The sequence below is a fragment of the Syngnathus floridae genome, chromosome 3 (assembly GCF_059516105.1).
Source record: "Syngnathus floridae isolate MCC-2025c chromosome 3, RoL_Sflo_1.0, whole genome shotgun sequence".
NCBI lineage: Eukaryota > Metazoa > Chordata > Actinopteri > Syngnathiformes > Syngnathidae > Syngnathus > Syngnathus floridae.
Genome location: NC_142415.1, coordinates 20,511,015 through 20,530,250, shown reverse-complemented (window position 1 = coordinate 20,530,250; position 19,236 = coordinate 20,511,015). Strand labels below are relative to the sequence as shown.

General features: G+C 42.4%; 1 protein-coding gene and 1 long non-coding RNA gene across 2 annotated transcripts in view; both read left to right on the top strand.

Moving 5' to 3' along the window:
- The first annotated feature begins 2,212 nt into the window (after positions 1–2,212).
- On the top strand, positions 2,213–4,743 carry LOC148401044 (uncharacterized). The gene is made up of 2 exons (XR_015857491.1): positions 2,213–2,435; positions 3,737–4,743. It is a non-coding gene; the product is annotated as an uncharacterized LOC148401044 (long non-coding RNA).
- Positions 4,744–5,013: 270 nt separating this feature from the next.
- Positions 5,014–19,236, top strand: part of gpc5a (glypican 5a) — a 46,128-nt gene continuing 31,905 nt past the window's right edge. The window contains exons 1-6 of the mRNA XM_088371050.1: positions 5,014–5,336; positions 6,347–6,508; positions 15,342–15,802; positions 15,866–16,099; positions 16,400–16,533; positions 16,614–16,742. Coding sequence (XP_088227176.1) covers positions 5,195–5,336; positions 6,347–6,508; positions 15,342–15,802; positions 15,866–16,099; positions 16,400–16,533; positions 16,614–16,742 — 1,262 coding nt within the window. The 5' untranslated portion in view covers positions 5,014–5,194. The remainder of the gene's footprint in view (positions 5,337–6,346; positions 6,509–15,341; positions 15,803–15,865; positions 16,100–16,399; positions 16,534–16,613; positions 16,743–19,236) is intronic.

The following is a 19,236-nucleotide window of genomic DNA, read 5'->3' as shown; positions in this document are numbered from 1 at the left end:
ATACAGTTATTATTATTTTTTTTGTTATCGGTATACAAAAATGGCCCGTGAGTGTAAATACAGTTTGGTTAAGATTTAAAAGCTGTAGTAGTTGCGGTCTGTGCACCAGTGAGTTATTCTTGCAAGATTTTTTTTTTCACAGCTGAATAGGCTGTGGTCAGGCGAGGTGAGTTCAGTTGACCCCTGAGGTCACAAGGAGACAATGGCCAGTCAGGCCTTTATAGGAAGAACAAAACAGGGACCCCTGGGCTAATGGCCTCCCAAGTGGGAGGAGCTAAACTTTTCTGGGCCAGTTTAGAAAGAAGGTACAGAAATGGCCAAAGGGGTTGGATCTCAAATAAACGCTTGAATGTCACTACGACGCGAGCGGGCGAGTTTGAATTTTCACATTATAAAAAGCGGCCGGAAATTGAGTTTGTCCATCTGTCGGGTTTGTGCAGAACGCATAGCTTGAAGACGAGGGGAGAGTTGCACGCTTTCATCTGCCCCCACGGGACATATGTGAAGTTGGCCGACTCCCCCACCCCCATCGCACTTCCATGCGGAAGAGGCTGCTTGCACCAGTGGCTTTGTGTGGGGAGTCGGGGGTCGGCTTGGAAGGGGCAAGGCGAGCGTGACCTCGCTTGAAGCACCAGGATGAGGAGAAGGAAGTTTTGTAAAGGGCAGAGGTGGCAAAAGTACACACACTTCCGACTTTATGTACAAGTCTCTTTTCCAAATCTGCTGCCTCTATTGGCTTTGCTCCCTTCGTGTTCCTCCATGCTGACCTTTAAAAGACCTCTAGGACTCAATCAAGATTCCAACTGCAGTTGGCTTTCGTTCTACAGTTTTGTTTCCTGCGGGGGTGAAATAAGTTATTCGCCTATTTTGACGATGCAAGCTCAAAGTACATACACAAATATTGAAATGCTGGGAGTCAGAAGTAAAAAGACACGTGGAACATAAGTACTCGAGTAAAGGAGCTTTCGATACTTCCCATTCAGCTTTCCTCTTACAGTTGCAGTACAATATTTAGTTTGTTAGTTCCCTCTGCTGGCCATTTAACAGACTGTATTTACTGTACTGCTCCTTCAACACATGCAGTCTAATGAATGAGTGGGGGTTCATTCAATGTTACATGCTTTATTGGGCCTCACAATCATTCATGGGGGTCGGGACTTTTCTGCAGCTCTCATCTGGCGGCATGTCATTACACGGCTTTATTGTCTTCGCTCGATTGTGCTTGATCTCAACAGCAAGAAGATATTTTAAATAATATTAGTAAGAGAGAAACTTTCCTTTTCTGATTGTGAATTGTAGACATTGAGTTTTTAGGATTTTGGAGATTATGCTGACAAACAAACAGTCTGTATTTTGATGCGAGTTATCAATTCTAAAATTCTGAATGTTGTATTGTAAGTGAGCGGTTTTGTAATTAGGGAGACACTTATTATTATTTTTTTTGCATTGATGCTACTTTTAAAAATATATTTTAAAATCTAAACTGTCCCTTGAAGTACCTGCACTAGATTTCGAAAAGCATGTTTGAATTTTCTACATCTATTAATATTGAAGAATGTGTATTTAAGTCCAATCATGGATGTGGATACTAATTTTTGAAAATAAAGTTCATTTAAAGGCAAACAATATTGAATTAAAACGTGGTCATAAATATCCCACAATTATCAAGTGTACTGGAAGCAAATGACCAAATTTTCCAATTGAACCTTTGTTAAATATAAATATTCTAATGAATCCCAGTAAGTAAATTAATTTGTATTATTCTCACTACAAATAAACATACTGAAGCAACAGGTCAATTATTCGATGAATGATTTTGCTTTGCGTTTGGGCTAAACTTGGTTAAAAAAAAAAGATAAAAATCTAAAAAAAAAAAAAAAATCGAACTTTTTAAAAACATAGTTCCACATTGGGATTGCCCGACGCTGCAGATGATCAATCTGGTCAAAGCAATCCCACTTGGACTAAACTGAACGTGCAGGCTTCTGTTTTCCTTTGACAACGTTTCCAAGTTAAAATGGGGATTTCAAGGAGATCTTCGCTTCTTCCTTGCAAGTGTCAAAGACGCCCGAGATGCAATGCTGCGATCTCGCAGCGGTTCTGTCGGAAGTACCGTAGTTGATGTATGCAAATGTCGGGAGAGTTGGGGGGTTGTAGCTACATATTTACGTTCACAGGGAGCCGCCCTTCATTCAGCCACATGGTTCCCAACTGGTCGCCTTCGCGCCACTTTCCTGCGTCCGCAATCTTCTTCAAGAGACGCATCGGGGCCGCACATTCGCTCGCATTCGGCGCCAGTCACGTCTCCTTCTTGTTTTTTTTCCCGCCGCGGGTGCAAAAGTTTGCTGAATTGTTGCGCGTTCGCTCTGCTTTTGTCGGCGGCAGCAGAGTGCACGGCAGTCCGCGCAAGTAGCGAAGATGGTGGATTTCGCCTGGTGAGTGTCTATCGAGCGCATGTTTATCAGCGAGGAAGTCCGCTTGGGGCTCTTTTAAGTCTTTGCCTTGAGATGGCCAATGTTCTACTGACCTATCTGCTATCTACTGCGCGCATCTTAGCGCCGTGCTGGTTGGAAAAAAGCTAAGCGATGGGCGCAAAATGTGTTTTTGGCGACGAAAACAGTGTAACATGAGGCGCATGGCAGCCCCCTCAGCTTCCACCATTGAAGGGAATGAGGGAGATTTGAAAAGCTGTCCCGAGCTTTCGTCGCTGCGCTTTCGCAACTCCTTCAAACTGCTAAGCGCACGGCACAAGTGAGTTAAATAAAAAGGCAGCGGCGTGTTACTTTTAATAAAAGCAAGTGCAGAAAATGAGGCGAATTGGCTGGGCAAATTCGAGTGCAGTGGTGTGTGAGTTAAAGTGCCCCCAGAACAAAGCAGTAGCACATGGGGCAGGCTTCAGGCCGCGCGCTTTAGCCAGCTAGCTTAGCACCATCAACTTGCCCCATCACATTTCTAACCGAATCCGTTTCAAGTCTAAACTGAAGACAACCAAACACTCATTCTGTTGTTTGTTGCACTCAGCATTGCATAAAAGACAAATTGTGGGTTTATTAATCAACTGGGCGTGTTTGTTGTTGGGCTAGCTAAGGCTAAGATGTAGCATCACATTTCGTAATACAGCCCAAACCGGAATTTTTAAAGCGCCAGCAGTTTGGTTGTAAAACCAGATGAGAAATTTTGCACACCAGCTAAAAGAAATGTCGATAATAGACACTCCGCGCGAGATACGAGCGGCACCCATTTGCCTTGTTTTCGTCGTGCTAACACCAGCTAGCCGCGGCTAAGCTAACCTCCTCAAACAAGCGCAGCCAGCGGATAACTGCCCGTTCTCCGCTTTGACGGCGGGGCTTTTTTTGTGTTGGTAAGGGATTCGAAAGCACAGCACGCGCGACAGACAACCTCAAATGAGACAACACACGGCCACACAGTTCTCAAGGCACGTTCAGGTGGCGTCAGTTGAGAGCTATTTACGCTAAGGTTGGCGCACTTCTCGGCGCCATGTTAAAGACGGTGGGGGAGGGGTGCACAGTAATCCCCGCGCACGCGCTCCCGTGGAGTAAAAAAAAAAAGACTCGCAAATTGCTCCGCTTATGTCAAATAATTCACTTAACGATTATTAAGCTTACTACTTTTTTTTTTAAAATGCATTGTCAAAAATGGCCTCGTGAAGCACAGGCGTTGCATTTGTACCTGTTGCACAAACGATCCTCACGCATCTTCTGTCTTTTCCTTCCAGGTCCACTCTGGAGCGGAAGCATCTCAAACCACCAGCTCGATCCGACCAAGACTCCGATCAGTCTGTGTATTGTCAAAGTGCTTACAGTGCAGGTAGTTCTTTGTCATACCTACTGCAGTGGAGGCACTTAAAGCAATACGCAGACACGTGTGTGTGCAGTCGCTCCCATCTTGCATGCATCTTTTGCCAAACTGTCTTTGTGCTAAGGTGCATCTAGTGCAGATAGTGAAATAGACTAGCACCTACTGCCCTAAGTGCTCCTTCTGGCATAAGGGGCTGTGATACGCGCCACCAGACCAATCCTAATTTCTAATTGGGCTCAATTGTCTCGCAGTTCTCTGCTAGTTTTGCATAGTTGCACTACAAGAATAGATGAGTTGTGCAAATCTATGCAAAACTGATGGTGGCCTGCTTGCTCTCCACCTGTTTGGATCTCTTGGTTTTCCAATGTGGCAACCCCCACAATCTCAACTCTTTCTTGTGGCAGAAGTCTTTTCTAGATCTCCTCAAGATGTTCCAAGGGTTCAGCAGTACTAAAGTGCTTATAGTGCAGGTAGTGCTTTTCTCCTATCTACTGCAATGTAAGCACTTGAAGTATTTCTAGCTAACGGGCTCGTGATGAAACGTGTCCGGTGGTCCTAAATGCTGCTTCTCATCATTTGGTCAGTTTTGCTGGTTTGCATTCAGCTTCAACAGTTTGCTGTGCAAATCCATGCAAAACTGACGAGGTGGATGAAATATCGCTTGTGATTTGAGGAGCTTCTCCATAATCTGGTATGTATACATGTTAACGTCATCACGCGTGTAATGTTGTGGAGGTGTCCCTTTTTGTGCAGGTGGGGATAAGTAGCAATGCTGTATATTTTAAGGTATTGCACTTGTCCCGGCCTGTTTAAGAATGAGGATATGGTCATCTGTCAGGTAATTTTGTGATCTGATTAATTAAACATGCAAGTGCCACAATGAATTGTATTTGTGCTCATCTGAATAAAACTTGTTGAAATGATTCTGTTTGGTTTTCATTATTCCACCATTGTTGTCAGAAGTCAGTATATTTGCTAATCATATTTTAAAGTCAAAGCAAAAGTTTGCTAAGGTAAGACCACAACCCTTGTCTGAACAAAGGAATGGCTATCTAAAATAACGCCTGTTTATTTCAATTGCTATTTTATAAAATTAACCCAAAAAAAAGCCACATAAAATGTGTTTGCACCTGTCATCCAGTAGGTGGCGACATAGAGCTGTTCACCGCTGCCCTATTAGGACCAGATAACAGGAGACGCCTCTGCCAACTCTGCATGCTTTTTTGGAGAGACTCCACTCATAGTGCTCCAACTTAGTATCGGACTGGATGTAAGCCCGCTTCCATCGGTTGTCGCCATGTAGTCGGAGCACACCTGAGCAAAACGCGACACCTTTTTGGATTGGATCTAAACTCGACTGGCCAAGTACTCAACGATGTGGACCAGGTGCGCTTTTGTGCTGGCGTGTTTTTGCGCCGTTTGCTTTGGGAACCCGCACAAATGCGACGAAGTGCGGAAAGTTTTTCAGCTTAGACAAATCGGACCGACCCAGATGCTGCCTTTGAGTCCCAGGCCAGGTATGTGTGAGCTTTTGCGGTGCAGCACTGTCACTGTCACAAAATGACCAACTTTATATTTACAAACATTCTCGGGTAATCAATATGAATATGCCTTACAATGTTGCAAATTTGTTAAAAGAATAAAAACGCACCGTGTAGTTTATGATCAAATTCTAAAAGTTGACACCTTTGACTAACAACTTCCCCACATTTGCCCTTCTGCCATGTTGTAGTAGCACATTCAAATATCTGAGAAAACCTCAAATCTTAATTTAAAACACTTCTATAGCTCAAAGCTGCTGAATTTGTAGAATTGCAGCCTAAAAAAACAATTTATATGCATCATGCATTTAGTACCTTCTGGGACATTGCTTATGCGGATGGCTTATCTATCTGTTAGTGTGAGATTGTGAAAAATAATTGCCCTAAATTCCAAGAATCCTTGTCCAAGGTTTCCCGGCAGATTTCAAAAGGTCAGCAGTAAGAAGTTCTTCCCCCCCCATGCATGGTCCAAAATAACCTTGTGCTTGTTCATTCAAAGTGAGGACATGTCTGTGTAGATTTGGACGAAATCACAAGTGAGATGTTGTGGAATGACTTGACATTCCTCCACGTGTGCCATCACATCTCACACATGGAGTTTGTTGGTGGTGCCTTTGGCCACGGCTCCCGACATCCTGTCTCAACATGCCCGAGGACCCTTGGAAGATCTTTGGTCGCTTTCAAGATGTTCCACTTGTCCTGCATGGGTGCTTATCGTCCGCATTTGATTGGGGTTGGAAAATCTGACATCTCCCTGTGAGATGTGATCATGTCACATTTAATCACAAAATCGACATGTTTGGGTTTTCTTGCTCCAGTCAAGTTGTGTATTGGGAAAAAAAAAAAAAAACATGGCGCCATTGTTGTTTTATTCCACAACACAATTTTATTTCTAAATATGCATTGGACTTTTATTTGTACAATTTTAAGAAAAATTTTTTCTGGTGAACTTAATTCGACTTTCTCTTTTACATTCACATGTTCAGGCTCAGATCTTCAAGTGTGCAGGTCTAAAAGCCAAACGTGCTGCACCAAAAAGATGGAGGAGCGCTACCAGATAGCGGCGCGGCGGGACATCGCGAACCTCCTTCAGACCTCCAGCTCCAGCCTCAAATTCCTCATCTCGCGCAACTTGGCTGCTTTTCAAGGTAAGCTGGTCGGACCGCCGCTGGGGGATGTTGAGGTGTTAAATGGGAGTTGATGCGGGTGCTTTGAAAAAAGTCAATGTGTGAGCAGTGAGGCCCCGTTTCAAAGCAAACAAGAGCATCTGTCCTCCTTCCACAACTCCCAGGAAGCCTTGAAGTTAAACCTTCGAGCACTGGACTAGCTGCTAACAGTTCTTCCCTGTCAGGATGGATTATTATTATTTTTTAATGGCTTATTTCTGGAAACAAATGCAATCATCCAATTTGACAACTCGCCTTTAGTGGCTGCAACATTCTAAGTGTTTAATCAAAATATTTTCTTGACAAATGCTTGACTGATTGATTTTGACATGATGTGAGCTCAATGTAGATCTAGCAGTCAATTTTTCTTCGAGGTTTTGGTGGTCCATCCATACATAGACAACAGTGATAAGTTCAAAAGCCTTAAAATGGATATTAAAAAACAACAACACACAAAGTGCCATTTAAAAGCTATTTTTCTAGGATGGGAGTCTCCATTTGTCTCCAATAGAGCAAAACCTTTGAGGGCATCTCTTTGCTCAATGTGTTAAAAATAAAGCGTAACAGTAAACACATGAGCTGCTAATTACAAGCGCAGCTTCAAAGCGTCGATAGATTTTTCTCATTTCTTCAGAGCGCTTGAAAGCAGCTCGGACGATGCCTTTCAAGTCATCTCGCAGGGCAAAACATTTATCGGCGCAAGTTGAAGGGTAAAAACGAGAAGACCAAGTAGTGGACGGCCTTTGAGCTTCTTCCCAGCCGGGCGTATTACTTTATCTCCTCTCGTCTTCTGTCTCAAAGTCTCCCCGGATGGAATGTTTTCATATGCTGCTTTTGAGGTTTCGGCACACACAAATGCACACACATACACAGCCTGCTGAGCCTGGCTTCTAGAAAGCCCTTTTTCTTCATCCGCTGCAGTTTTGTCTTCTACCCATGACAACCAAAGTGTTTCCATCTCAGCTCCATGCCAGGCAGGGGGCAAATAAAACTTGCAGACATAAACCACTGTGCGTCAGCTGTTGAGGTCTTCCCGAAGAGCGCTACTTCGAAAGAATGTTCTTATAAAGTTGGACCTTTTTGAGGTCTTACAGGAAAAGAAAGCACCGGTAAAACAGAAAATTCTTGCCTTGAAATTAATAACACTAGTAAACAATTTTTTTTTTAATCAGAGTTGCAAGTACACAATTATAGATAAAAAAATCAGCTATTTTTTTTTGTCTAGCACATCAGAATTTAAAAATTTAAAATTAAAAAATTAAAATGAAAATAATATGTTTAAAAACCAGTGCATGTTATATTATTTCATGACTCGATAGTCGTCAGTCAGGTTCAGCCAATGACCGATCCAATAAAAACACTACGTCCCCGACATTTTGCGGTTTTGTGGACGCTGTCAAAAAAATCTTCCTTTCACAAAGGATCTTTGATGTGAACTTTTCACGGTGTCTCTCAATTCCAATGCTAATCATAAATGTGTTTGCCTACTGAGGCTGAAAGGGCCCTGCTGCTTTCAGATCTTTTCAATAGAAAACAAACTTGTGACCCCACAAAAGAAGACTACAGTTGCTTGTCTCAACAAAAAAAAAAGATTTCACTTGAGAAGATTAAGCTGTTTCACAAATCAAACACCAGAATTGCTAATATAATTGTTGTTAATAACTGCTTTTAAAAAGTTTGGTGGGAGGTGCCTCAGTGAATGGAAACGCAGACCAAGGACGAGGAATGTCTTCATCCAATGTTTGGTTTTGTGTCGCCACTTTCTGCCTTTTTATTTTTAGAGTGGCCCCGAAGCATGTATTTTAAAACCATACAGATTAGAAACTTGACCACCTAAAGACAATAGCTTATGCTTCAAAACAATGCCAACTATGAAAGTATTGCCATATTTTCGTTTCCCAAAGAATGTCTGGAGTGATTTACTTGCTACAAAATAACAACTTCACCTTCACAACCCAAACAAGATTGTTGTGTGCTAAACTGACCTTGAGCAGAAAGTTTTCACAGTTTGCTTCTGGAACTGAATTATTTTTATCCATTGAGGTGTTATGAATACAAAATGTTACTATTTTAGTTGTAAATCATTTCTTTGGATTTTTATTTATTTATTTTTTATTCTTGGTCATCAACAGCGAGGTGACTCAGTTGACGATTTCTTAGAACTTAGCATCTAAGAAATCAAAGCAAGCAAACCATTCAAAATACGACTAATCATCTTAAAGCGTTTCTTATTTCAGTACTGTAATTTATTTTTCAGGATATTGTCACCAGTCCTGAGTCAGCCTACATCACTGTAGAAGAATAGTTTCCCTTCCAGTAAAAGGTCTAATTCAGGCACAAATTGGCTCTTTGCTTGAGAATGGGAAATAGCCTGGCTTTTTCTTTTTTTATAGGCTTCCTCCAAAGGATCTTTTGTGCTGAGAATGGAATTGACTTTTATGAAAACCAGGATTGCTCATAACTTTTAATTTAGTTCTTGACGTACTGGAGAAGAAGAATCACTTTCATAACTAGTTTTGGGCATGTTGCGTAATTGTTTGGCACTTTTGTCGATTGAGTCTAGATTCCATTGTGAATGCCTGTTTGTCAAAAGTTTCGGAACAAAGGTCATCGACTGGCAAATCAAATGAATCCAGTCCCAGGCTTTTTTTTTTTTTTTTTTTTTTAGCGAACAGAAACTTATCTTGGACCCAATTTTGCTGATTATCTGATGTCTATAAATAGAAGTCCAAAGACAAACAATCACTTTTATGAGTGGCACATAGAAACTTCTCGTGAATAGAAGATGAACAATGGAGTATTTGGAGTATGTTGAGCAGCAGGTGGATTAGTTTGAAACCCAGGTTGGACTCTCACAGCTGCCCTCGGCTCTTTTGTGCAGGACCTTTCAATTGGCCGACCCTTTTGTTGTCACTACTTGCGAGAGTGTGTGTGTGTGTGCGCCCAGTCCAAAGCGGGGGCCTCCTCAAGATTCCCACATGAATTTGGACTCTACTTTGCGGACAGTGGATCCAAGGGGAGGACAGAGTAGAAGAAGAATGAACGGGCGATGGGGAGAAGGTTTGGGAGAGTGCCAGATCCTATTGAAAGTCTTTGCACAGTGTTTGAAGTCAGAGGATGAGGATTTAGTGGGGAAACGGGATTAGTCAGAGTCAATAGGCTTCAACAATCCGGCCATTTGGGGTGCTTCAGAAAAACAAGCTAGAAGGAGTACTCTGCTTCGTTTCCGTCTTGCAGCACTTTTTTAATTACGTGTGGTCGTGTTTTTATTTGCTTGTGTGCAAGTGCTTGTCATGCAGCTCATTTTTTTTTCACTTTGCATGACCACAGAAATCCAAAGCATGCAAATTGGGGCGCTATATTCTTTTGCCGTGAATAACGCAGAATGCTGACAATCTTTCGGTGCCATAAAAAAAACAAAAAAAAACTCTGAGGGTGTTTTGAATTTTTGTTCAGGTGAGTTGTGCTTTTTGTACTAAATCTATTTATGTTGTCTGATTTGACCTAAAGCAGCAAGAGAAAGAAAAATTAAATTGTTGTTTACAAAATGCTGAATTCAAAAGAGCAAAAAGTGAATAACAAAAAGCAAATGGCTAGTGAAAGGGGGAAAACCCAAAGACTAATGAAGCCAAGTGAGTGAAACAAAAAGGACATTTTTAGAGTAGGCCACCAAAAACCAATAAGTAGTAGGATGAGTTCAACAAAATGACTCATGAGAAAGGAATAAACAAGAGAACATTTAATTCGTAATCCAACTGGAATATATTCAAACGGACTGGAAAACAGACAACAACATTTTTTGTTGTCGCTGTGGACGACCAGAGTGTCACGCATTCAGCAACTCCACAATATCCACTTTAAGCTCGGTGACGAGACCTAAAAATACTTGTCAGCATTTTACATAGTTTGACCCCCGCGGGTACGTTTGAAATGGAGATTTATAGCTGCCGGTGTTTGTCTCTGGGCCATGTTCCAAATGAGATGATGCAGCTTGCTCCTAAAGCAGCACAGAATTTTTTTTTATGACATGTTTTATGCCCTTTTTCGAGATTTACACTTATGTGGAGTAGTGCAGAACCATTTTTCAGTGTCGTGTTTGTGCACTGGAGTAGATGGAATTCCTAAAAATTGTTAGCTTGCAGTGGGCAGCAGTGATTGAGCTACTCCAGGTGGTGATATCGGCTCGAAAAGTCCATCACAAATTAGCTTTCTTAAAACAAGTGAGTCTCCTACAACACTTCATTTCAGGTACTGAGGAGAAGCTTCCGGAACGCTTCCCCTCTCTCCAGACCGTTTCCAATTGTGATTGTGAACTCACTTGAAGTATTTCCTGCATAAGGAAGGAATCTCCAGGGATTAGACTGCACCGAACCAAGCCTGCTCCCCTCTTCCCCCTCATCCTGTCTGCTGACATGGCACATTTAGTGGCATAATTGTCCTGCTTATCTTCAGCATCATAGCATGACAAGTTTGTCAATCTTGTGGAGCTCGAAAATAACCCCATGCACTTTTTCATTAGCTCACTGGATTAATGTTGACATTTTTAGTCGTCACCTTGTTCCTTCTCTTTAGTAGGATTATGTAAATATGCTTTTGTAAAAGGGGTGCAGGTGTCAAGGGGGTTTAAACATTTATTCAGAGACTGCTTTGTTGTTTCTTGAACAGCTGGAGGTCCGCCATACTACCCGTATTTTCCGGACTATATGGCGCACCTAAAAACCTAAAATTTTCTCAAAAGCCAACAGTGTGCCTTATATATGGACCAAATTCCTAAATTTAAACTGGCCCGAAGCATTGTGTCATGAAATCAATCATAAGTGGCCCGCTGAAGACTATGAATCATGAATCAAAAAGACTATGGATCATTATTTTGTGATTCTAAAGTAATTTGTTGCTTCTGAAGTTGAAATAAAAAAATGGAGAATGATTTGATTTGGATTAAGAATCTGACATGATGCATTAATGGTGCGTTTTATAGTCCGGTGCGCTTTGTAGTCCGGAAAATACGGTAGTTGTTTTCCAATTCCAAACTGGGAGCCCTTGCAATACAAACCTGTGTTTCTACACGTCCAGGACGTTTGACCTGCACGCGGCAGGCACGTACGCAAACGCTCACGCATGCTCTTCAACAAGAAGCTCTTGTGTCCCACTTTCTGGAGCCTCTCGGCTTCTTTTCCCGACTGGCGTTATTAAAGGCTGGCTTCACAGGCCGATTCTTTGAAGTGTTGGCGAGCTGCAACAGATCCTCAAATATTGACTCTTGTGAGTCGGGCTGGAAAAATGGAGGGCACGAGGGCGCAGGTTGATAGAGAGGAAAGTCTTTGGTTGTTATTCAGGTGAGTCTGAAGGAAAGCGAGACTGAATATCAGAGGAAATATTACAGGGCTTAGTTGTAGCTCTTTGTTTGCCAAAAAAGTCAGAGGGACACCGGATGAATGTTTTGACGTGGCTCAGCCAGATTTGGACTTCACGTTGTGCTCCCCCACCTCCTTCAAACATGCTTGCACATGTCCCAAAACAGGAAAATATACCACACAGACCGGCCGCTTTTTTTTTTTTGTCTAACTCGCCTGCAGGTAGACGGAGCCGTCGCACGTAGGATTTCTGTTTCATACCTGCAAGGACGCGCCATTTTCTTATCGGTTATTTCATGGGTGTCAAACTCATTTTTGTCGCGGGCCACATCGTAGTTTCCTTCGGAGGGCCATTATGACTGTCAATGTCTTTATATTATATCCAGTACAGGCTACAACCAGAGACAAGTCAAATTAAAATATTTAAAAAAAATGAATGGTACTGATAATTCCCAGCAGTTTTTTTAAAAAGTGAAGATAACTTGTAGTTTTAGTATTGACACATGAAGTCGTTGCGGGCCACATAAAATGATGTGGCGGGCCGTATCTGGCCCTCGGGCCTCGAGTTTGACATCATGCTTTATATCATAGTTCAGCTTCATGGTGGATAGATTTCCGGCAATCATTGTGTTTTGGAAAAAAAAAAACATTTATGATGAAATGACGACTGCTCGGTATTCCCCTCATGGTTAGATTCCTCGATCCTGGACGGGAATATCGTCTGCGGCCGATGTTCTCCACTTGTTTATGTGGCTTTGCACCAGCTACTTTGGCTCCCTCCCACATTCCAACAACCCGCTTGTTAGGGTAAATAAAGACTCTAATTTGTCAAAAGCAAACAGCCAGTCACACTCACACCCCAAAGTATAAAAGTGTTTTTTTTTTTTTAAATATACTTTGTGTGCTGTGAGTGCTCCGGACCGTCTTTGAACTCACCACACTGCTCTGTTATTGATTACACGAATGAACGTTTTTTGCCCTTTTTGTGGATTTTCTCTCTCTCTTTTCTTTTTGCACTAATCTACTTGTCTCCTACCTTTTATTTTGGACCGCACTGCTTGTTCGCTTTTATTTTTTTTAATCCATTTTTCATATCCACATTAAAATATCAAAGTGACCTCTAAAAGAATTTCTTCAGATAAATATAGTATAAGTCTGAGTACTTTTCTGTTTTTCACTGCCAAGAGCCAGAAGTCTCATCTTTAATCGGTGTAACTCTTCACCGGATTAGCTGCCACTGTCACAGTTAACTAGATCATCCTACTGAGAAAATAAGTGAATCATTTGTGGAAGGCAAAAGTCTTTGGATCAAAGCTCTACCATTTCTTCTTGTTGCATTCATCAGAAATTGTGATTCAACACTTGCTGAATGTTTATCCAACTTTTTTTTTCTGTCCTGTTGACTGACTGATAAACACCTGTAGGTTTCCCCACAATTCTGCGGGATCATTTCTTATCTTTTAGTGTGCATACAGTTTTTTTTTTTCTTTTAAATTTGGAGGGATGGAAAAGTATTTTGATTTGACATTTAAAGAAAGCAGCATTAAAATGAAGAGAATGCGACAGGGGTCATTTTATAACGTCAGAGAGATTTCGTCTGGGTCGGTGGGAGGAGAAAGTCATCTAGACTTTTCTCCTTTAGTTTGAAGAAGAAGAAAAAAAGCAACCTCTTTCAGGTTTTCTTCACAACTCCCTTTTTTTGAGTATGACGGTCGTCTGGCTTGCCTGCAGGCCTCGCTGCTGGCCCAGGCCTCCTTGTGAGATCCTGCTTCACTTACTTCTGGGCTTTTAGATCAAAATCACTGTGTGTGTTCAGACTTGCTCGGAGTGCAGAATTTCTGCTAATTATGCCCTTTTATGTTTGTGCGGATGATAGACTAAATGACAAAATTTTGTTTTGAGGTTTTGTGTATGCCACTAAGAGAGTTATGCACGTTGACAGACAGGTGATCTTTATGAATTCCCCAATCTTGTGTTTACCTCTACATGGGGCTGGTGCTAAAATCCCTCATTACTCTGAGGGCTTTGCCACGTATACCCGAGGCCTCTCAAACTGCATTTCATAAGCACAGGTTGAGCGTTATACAACTTGGAGAAGATTTCCGTGCAACCTAAATGTTGCCTTTTTGAGACAATGAGCTGGCAGGCAAATCAGAATCCTCCATATCGTAATGACTAAATGTGCCTCCAATCCTCACGGGCCGTCGGGCCGATGATCGCCTCGCAGCTCATGATCAGCACGTGATGTCAGCGTGGTCGTGGCTTGGGTAGTAGCTGCAACAAAATGAACAGAAAAAAAGTGTTTGAAGATAAAAGCCTATAAAACAATCAAACTGTTTAGATTTTTAAACAAATGGTTTTTAATACATTCCCTCAATTAGCATACACATTATGATCTTTGTCCTGTGATTAATTATCAAGAAATTATAAAAAAATATTATATATTACATTTACATACAGAGATTACAGACATACAGAAATGATAAAAAATATATTACATTTATTATTATCATTATTATTATAACAAATTGTGTCTGTGCTAAGTGGAACGTTTCCCCACCATGTCCAGCAGATGGTGCTGTTGTAATAATAAACGTGCTCCGTTTTTTTTTTTTTAACCTGTGGCCTGTTTGGGCCCAACAAAAACCCATACGCTCAAAACTACTGGGTAAATAAATACACAATAGGACCAAACTTCGACTTGGGTCAATTAGAGCCAGTTTTCCATAGTTTTCTTTTTTGGGGAACAAAACATTTTTTTGTTGTACAGGAAAAACAATTTTGTTTGTTGCTTTGTATAACAAGACACTTGTTTCAATATTAAACAACCCAAAGTGCTTAAAGCGCTCATGTCTGAAATCGTTACACGGCCTGGTGTGAGCTCGCTCTTTGTGTGTATTGTTTATCTGGTGTGTACACAGTCCAGTTGCCGACCTACTTAAAGTGGTTCTTTTCATATCAAGCCCACTGATGGTGCCAGAGAAATAAATAAATGCATTATCTGCCCACTGTGAGGTTGGCCAGCAAACAATTAACTCTGCGGGAATGTAAAAAGAAAGCATCTTATGTACTGTACATCTTTCATCAGGTTCCAATTTCCTAGCTTGGTATGAATTCTCTGCATAAAGTTCTTGGGGAAAGGAATTTATTCTGATTTTATATCTAATATCCTGCCGGCAAAAATGTTTGGGTTCTCAAGGCGATTAAAAACATGTGCAGAGGATTTGAGTGGCGGCAGGGGAATGGAAGCTCTGTGGGGAGCCGAGGCTCCATGGAAGCTAAAACAATGCTAGCCGTGAGGGCTTGCGACAAAACGAACAAGGAGGTCCTCAGTATTGTTGGCAATTTGTTTTCTTTAACTTTTGATGAGCCACTTTCACGCTTGGCACCCTTGTGGGAACTTCTTCAAGTCCAAATTGCAAGGTGATGAGTCTTTTTCTTTGCTGCTATCTTTCCCGCAGGAACATTTGAGCTTCTGAGGAGGCAGGCGGAGAACCAAACCAACGCCATGCTGCAGCAGTCCTACGGGAACATGGCGGATCAGGTCCGAGGTCCCGTGGGCGAACTCTTCACTGACATTAGTCTCTTCCTGCTCGGGTCCGAGCTCAACGTTGAGGACTTTGTCCAAAGATTTTTTGATTCTCTCTTCCCAATAGTATACAATAATATCATCCACCCAGGCCTTATCAATCTACCAGCAGGCTACGCCGAGTGCGTAAGGTCAGTGAGCCGCGACGTGCGGCCGTTTGGCGGGACGCCCGCTTTACTGGCCGAACAAATTGCTCGCTCCGGGCTCTCTGGCAAGCTTCTCCTCCAAGCTTTGCACCTCGGTATTGAAGTCATCAACACCACAGACCACTTGCAGTTGAGCCGCGAGTGCAGAAAGGCCTTGCTCAAGATGCATTACTGCCCTCACTGCCAGGTAAGATCTTCCGGAATCCGTCGATTGATTCCAATCAATTCCGACTGATCGTTTGTGTCACAGGGCTTAACTCAGTCCAAGCCTTGCATGGGCTACTGCCTCAACGTGATGCGGGGCTGCTTGGCGAGTATGGCCGAGATTGACATCCACTGGAGGGAATTCGTCCACTCGCTGGAGGACTTGTCGGCTCGCATGCACGGCACGCAGGATTTGGAGCAAGTTCTTCTAGGAATTCACACGCTGCTGCAGGACGCCATTGGACTTGTGCAAAGAAATGGACAACGCATTACAACACAGGTCAGAACCTCACACGCAGATAAACACACACATCACACCTGAAGTAACACATCCTTGAGATTAATACCATGATAAAACCGAACCGTGAGATGCACAATAGATATCGTTCCATCCGGAGTCAATAAAGAGTTCAACTGCACTTGATTTGACCTGAAAAGCATCTCAGAATTGCATCCGACATCGCCCTCTAGCGGTGAGCCAGTGTGGCGCAGGAAATGCACGTCAGATGAATGCCGGGCATCCTCAGGTGCACATCCACATTCCAGACTGACGTGTGTTTTTGTGTTCATTGGGTGATAGGTGCACAAAATGTGCGGGCCACCTAGCAGGAAGTCTACGCACACAACCAGCGTCCAGCAAAGACTCAGCAGAGAATCCATCCTTCCAAAAACATCAACCAAACCATTAAGCGACTCACTTGCTGTTAAGAGAAGGTAAGCGCGGCAATCACCCATCCAAAAAATACGAGATCCAAAACTTTTGATGAGTAAATCAGCTCTCCTTAATTTTCTAGGGACTTTCTAAACAGTCTCCGTCTCTACCGGACGTACTACGGTGGCCTTGCAGATCAATTATGTGTCAGCGAACTGGCCTCTGATGACAGCGGGCTCTCCTGCTGGAACGGAACCGACATGGTAAAAAGGTGTGTGTATCGATGAAGTGACTTCAGATGGTGCTCGCATGGTCACCTCAGCAGAGGTTATATGTGCTCTCCTACTGTGACGGCTTCAATTTGGCCTCATTTGCACAGTGTCAAAATGTTGCTCCCCTTATGAGATCTTGACACCAGTGGGTCATTTGCACACTCTGTGACCCGTTGGGAAGACCAAGCTGACACTGATGTAGGGTCCTTCTATTAGGCGGACATAGATCTTAGATATGAACGGTTGTAAAGTTGAGCAGACAAACCGGCCTCCTCCACAACATCGGTTAGTGACCTTGTCTCTGTTACATCACTGTGCTCTGTCTTATGAGCTCATTCAAGGACCACCTCGTATATCCTGGTCGTCTGTGCCGCTGAAATGCTACGGGAAGGGCTTGTATTTCAATTTTAGGTTCGATGTTCTCCTGTAAAGAGAAACAACCAGAGAAGCGATTTGTACTTGTTTATGTGTTGCCGTGGAGCCTTTGTGAAGACTTTGCTTTGCGTAGGTTACTGTATTTTCCGGAGTATAAGTCGCACCAGCCATAAAATGCATCATAAAGGCGAAAGAGACATATAAGTCGCACCAGGGTATACGTTTTTGGGGGAAATTCATTTGATAAAATCCAATACCAAGAACAGACATGTCATCTTGAAAGGCAAATTAAAATAGAATAGGCAACAACAGGCTGAACGGTACGGTATGCTAACATTACATAAACACAAACAAGGAACTAAGAACGTGCCTGACGTAACATATTAAGTTATCCAAAAAATAGAGCATAAATAAGATGCTAACAAGTTTATCGAATCATCCGTGTCATTCCAAATCATTAAATCAAAGAGCGCCCTCTTTGGTTTAGTGTGGAAATAACATGTCAAATGATATAATGAGTTAATAATTTCACACATAAGTCGCACCCCTGGCCAAACTATGAAAAAAACTGCGACTTATAGTCTGGAAAAAACGGTTATTGTCAAAAAAAAAAAAAACGCTCAGGTTTGCATGACATGCATTCCCAAAGACATAGCTTGTTTTTCAATCTGTTGAACAATTCAAAGCAGCGGGGCAGCCCATCATCCTGCTCGGAAAACCTTTCTTTGTCATCGTCAGCCCTCCTCATTCCCGATAATTGCCATTAACGGCAACCGACTTGCCTGAGGTTTTCATTCTGACGTCTGTTATAACGCGAGACAGGAGATAACGTTGATTCATTTGTCTTCGGATCCGACCGACAATGTTGGCTTACTACTTCGCCTCCAACCGTAAATGAGTGGCTGGGAGTCAACACAAGCTGTGACAAATGTAATAAATAACCTCCTGCCTATGGGTCATAAGCCAACAGAGAGCGAGAGAGAGAGAGAGAGAGAGAGAGAGAGAGAGAGGGGAATAAAACTCAGCGCGGCTGATTTACAGAAGCTTAGCGAGGCCTCGGCGACCTTAAACGATTGCTTTGCTTCCCTTGTGTGTTGAAATCTCTACATATGAGCGCGTGTTGATTCTTCTCATAACAAACGGCCGCACAAATTACTTTATGGCCTTAAAGTAGTGCTGAGAACGGCTTTGTCTCGTTTAATAATAATAAAAAAAAAAAAAAGGAGGATGAGTACACAAGCATGACAGAGGAAGCTGAGGTTTAAGGAAGATTTAATGTACGTCCTCATCTGGGTCGCTGGTAAACAAAAGAAAAAAGAACAAGCGGATAAGATCACAGGGGAGCAAAACAAACAGTTTCGGTCTCGCCGCCTTTGTGAGTGGGAGATGATGGTGTCTCACTTCGCCGGAGATTTGTTCGACACGCTTTTTCTTTCTCCCTACGTGGCTCCTGGCTTTGTCCTTGCATGCACTGTGACAAAATCTGTTTATTTTAAACACACATTAGTGAGATTTGCTCAAGGCGTGCAGATTGTCAATGCCAAATACCTGCGGGGCTCAGCGTTAGCGCTGAACATTAGCCAATTACCGCTTCTCACATGGTACGGGAAAAAAAAAAAAAAAATCCGTCTTTGTTGTTGTGCTTTTACACAACGACGCTTCCACTTTGACAAAACCGTGCCAGGTTTTTGATAAATAGAAAACAATTCAACTTTTAATGGATGAAAAATCATTATCTAATTTTTTATCCCCTCCAGTTCAAAAGGTCTAAAGAGGCAGAGAGCCGCCAAAATAGAACACCTCTCAGCTTTTAGAAAGAGACGTCACAAAGGTTAACACATTCCCACATGCTTTAACCATCCGTCATGGATACAACACACACACACGGAAGGAATGGCTGGCAGCCATGAGCCGCCTCCTTTTTTTTTGCCAGTACACACTTTCACTCACACGGCAATTATAGTGGCAAAGAAAAATAAATAAATCCACCTAGCATTTTTCCCCCTCTGGAGTGACTTAGATAAACGAGTTTCCGTCTTGGGAAAAGAACTCTCACGCCCCTCATTTACTTGCTAATTCCTTTTAAAGTCGGAGATCATGTGCACATTTTGTTACTTT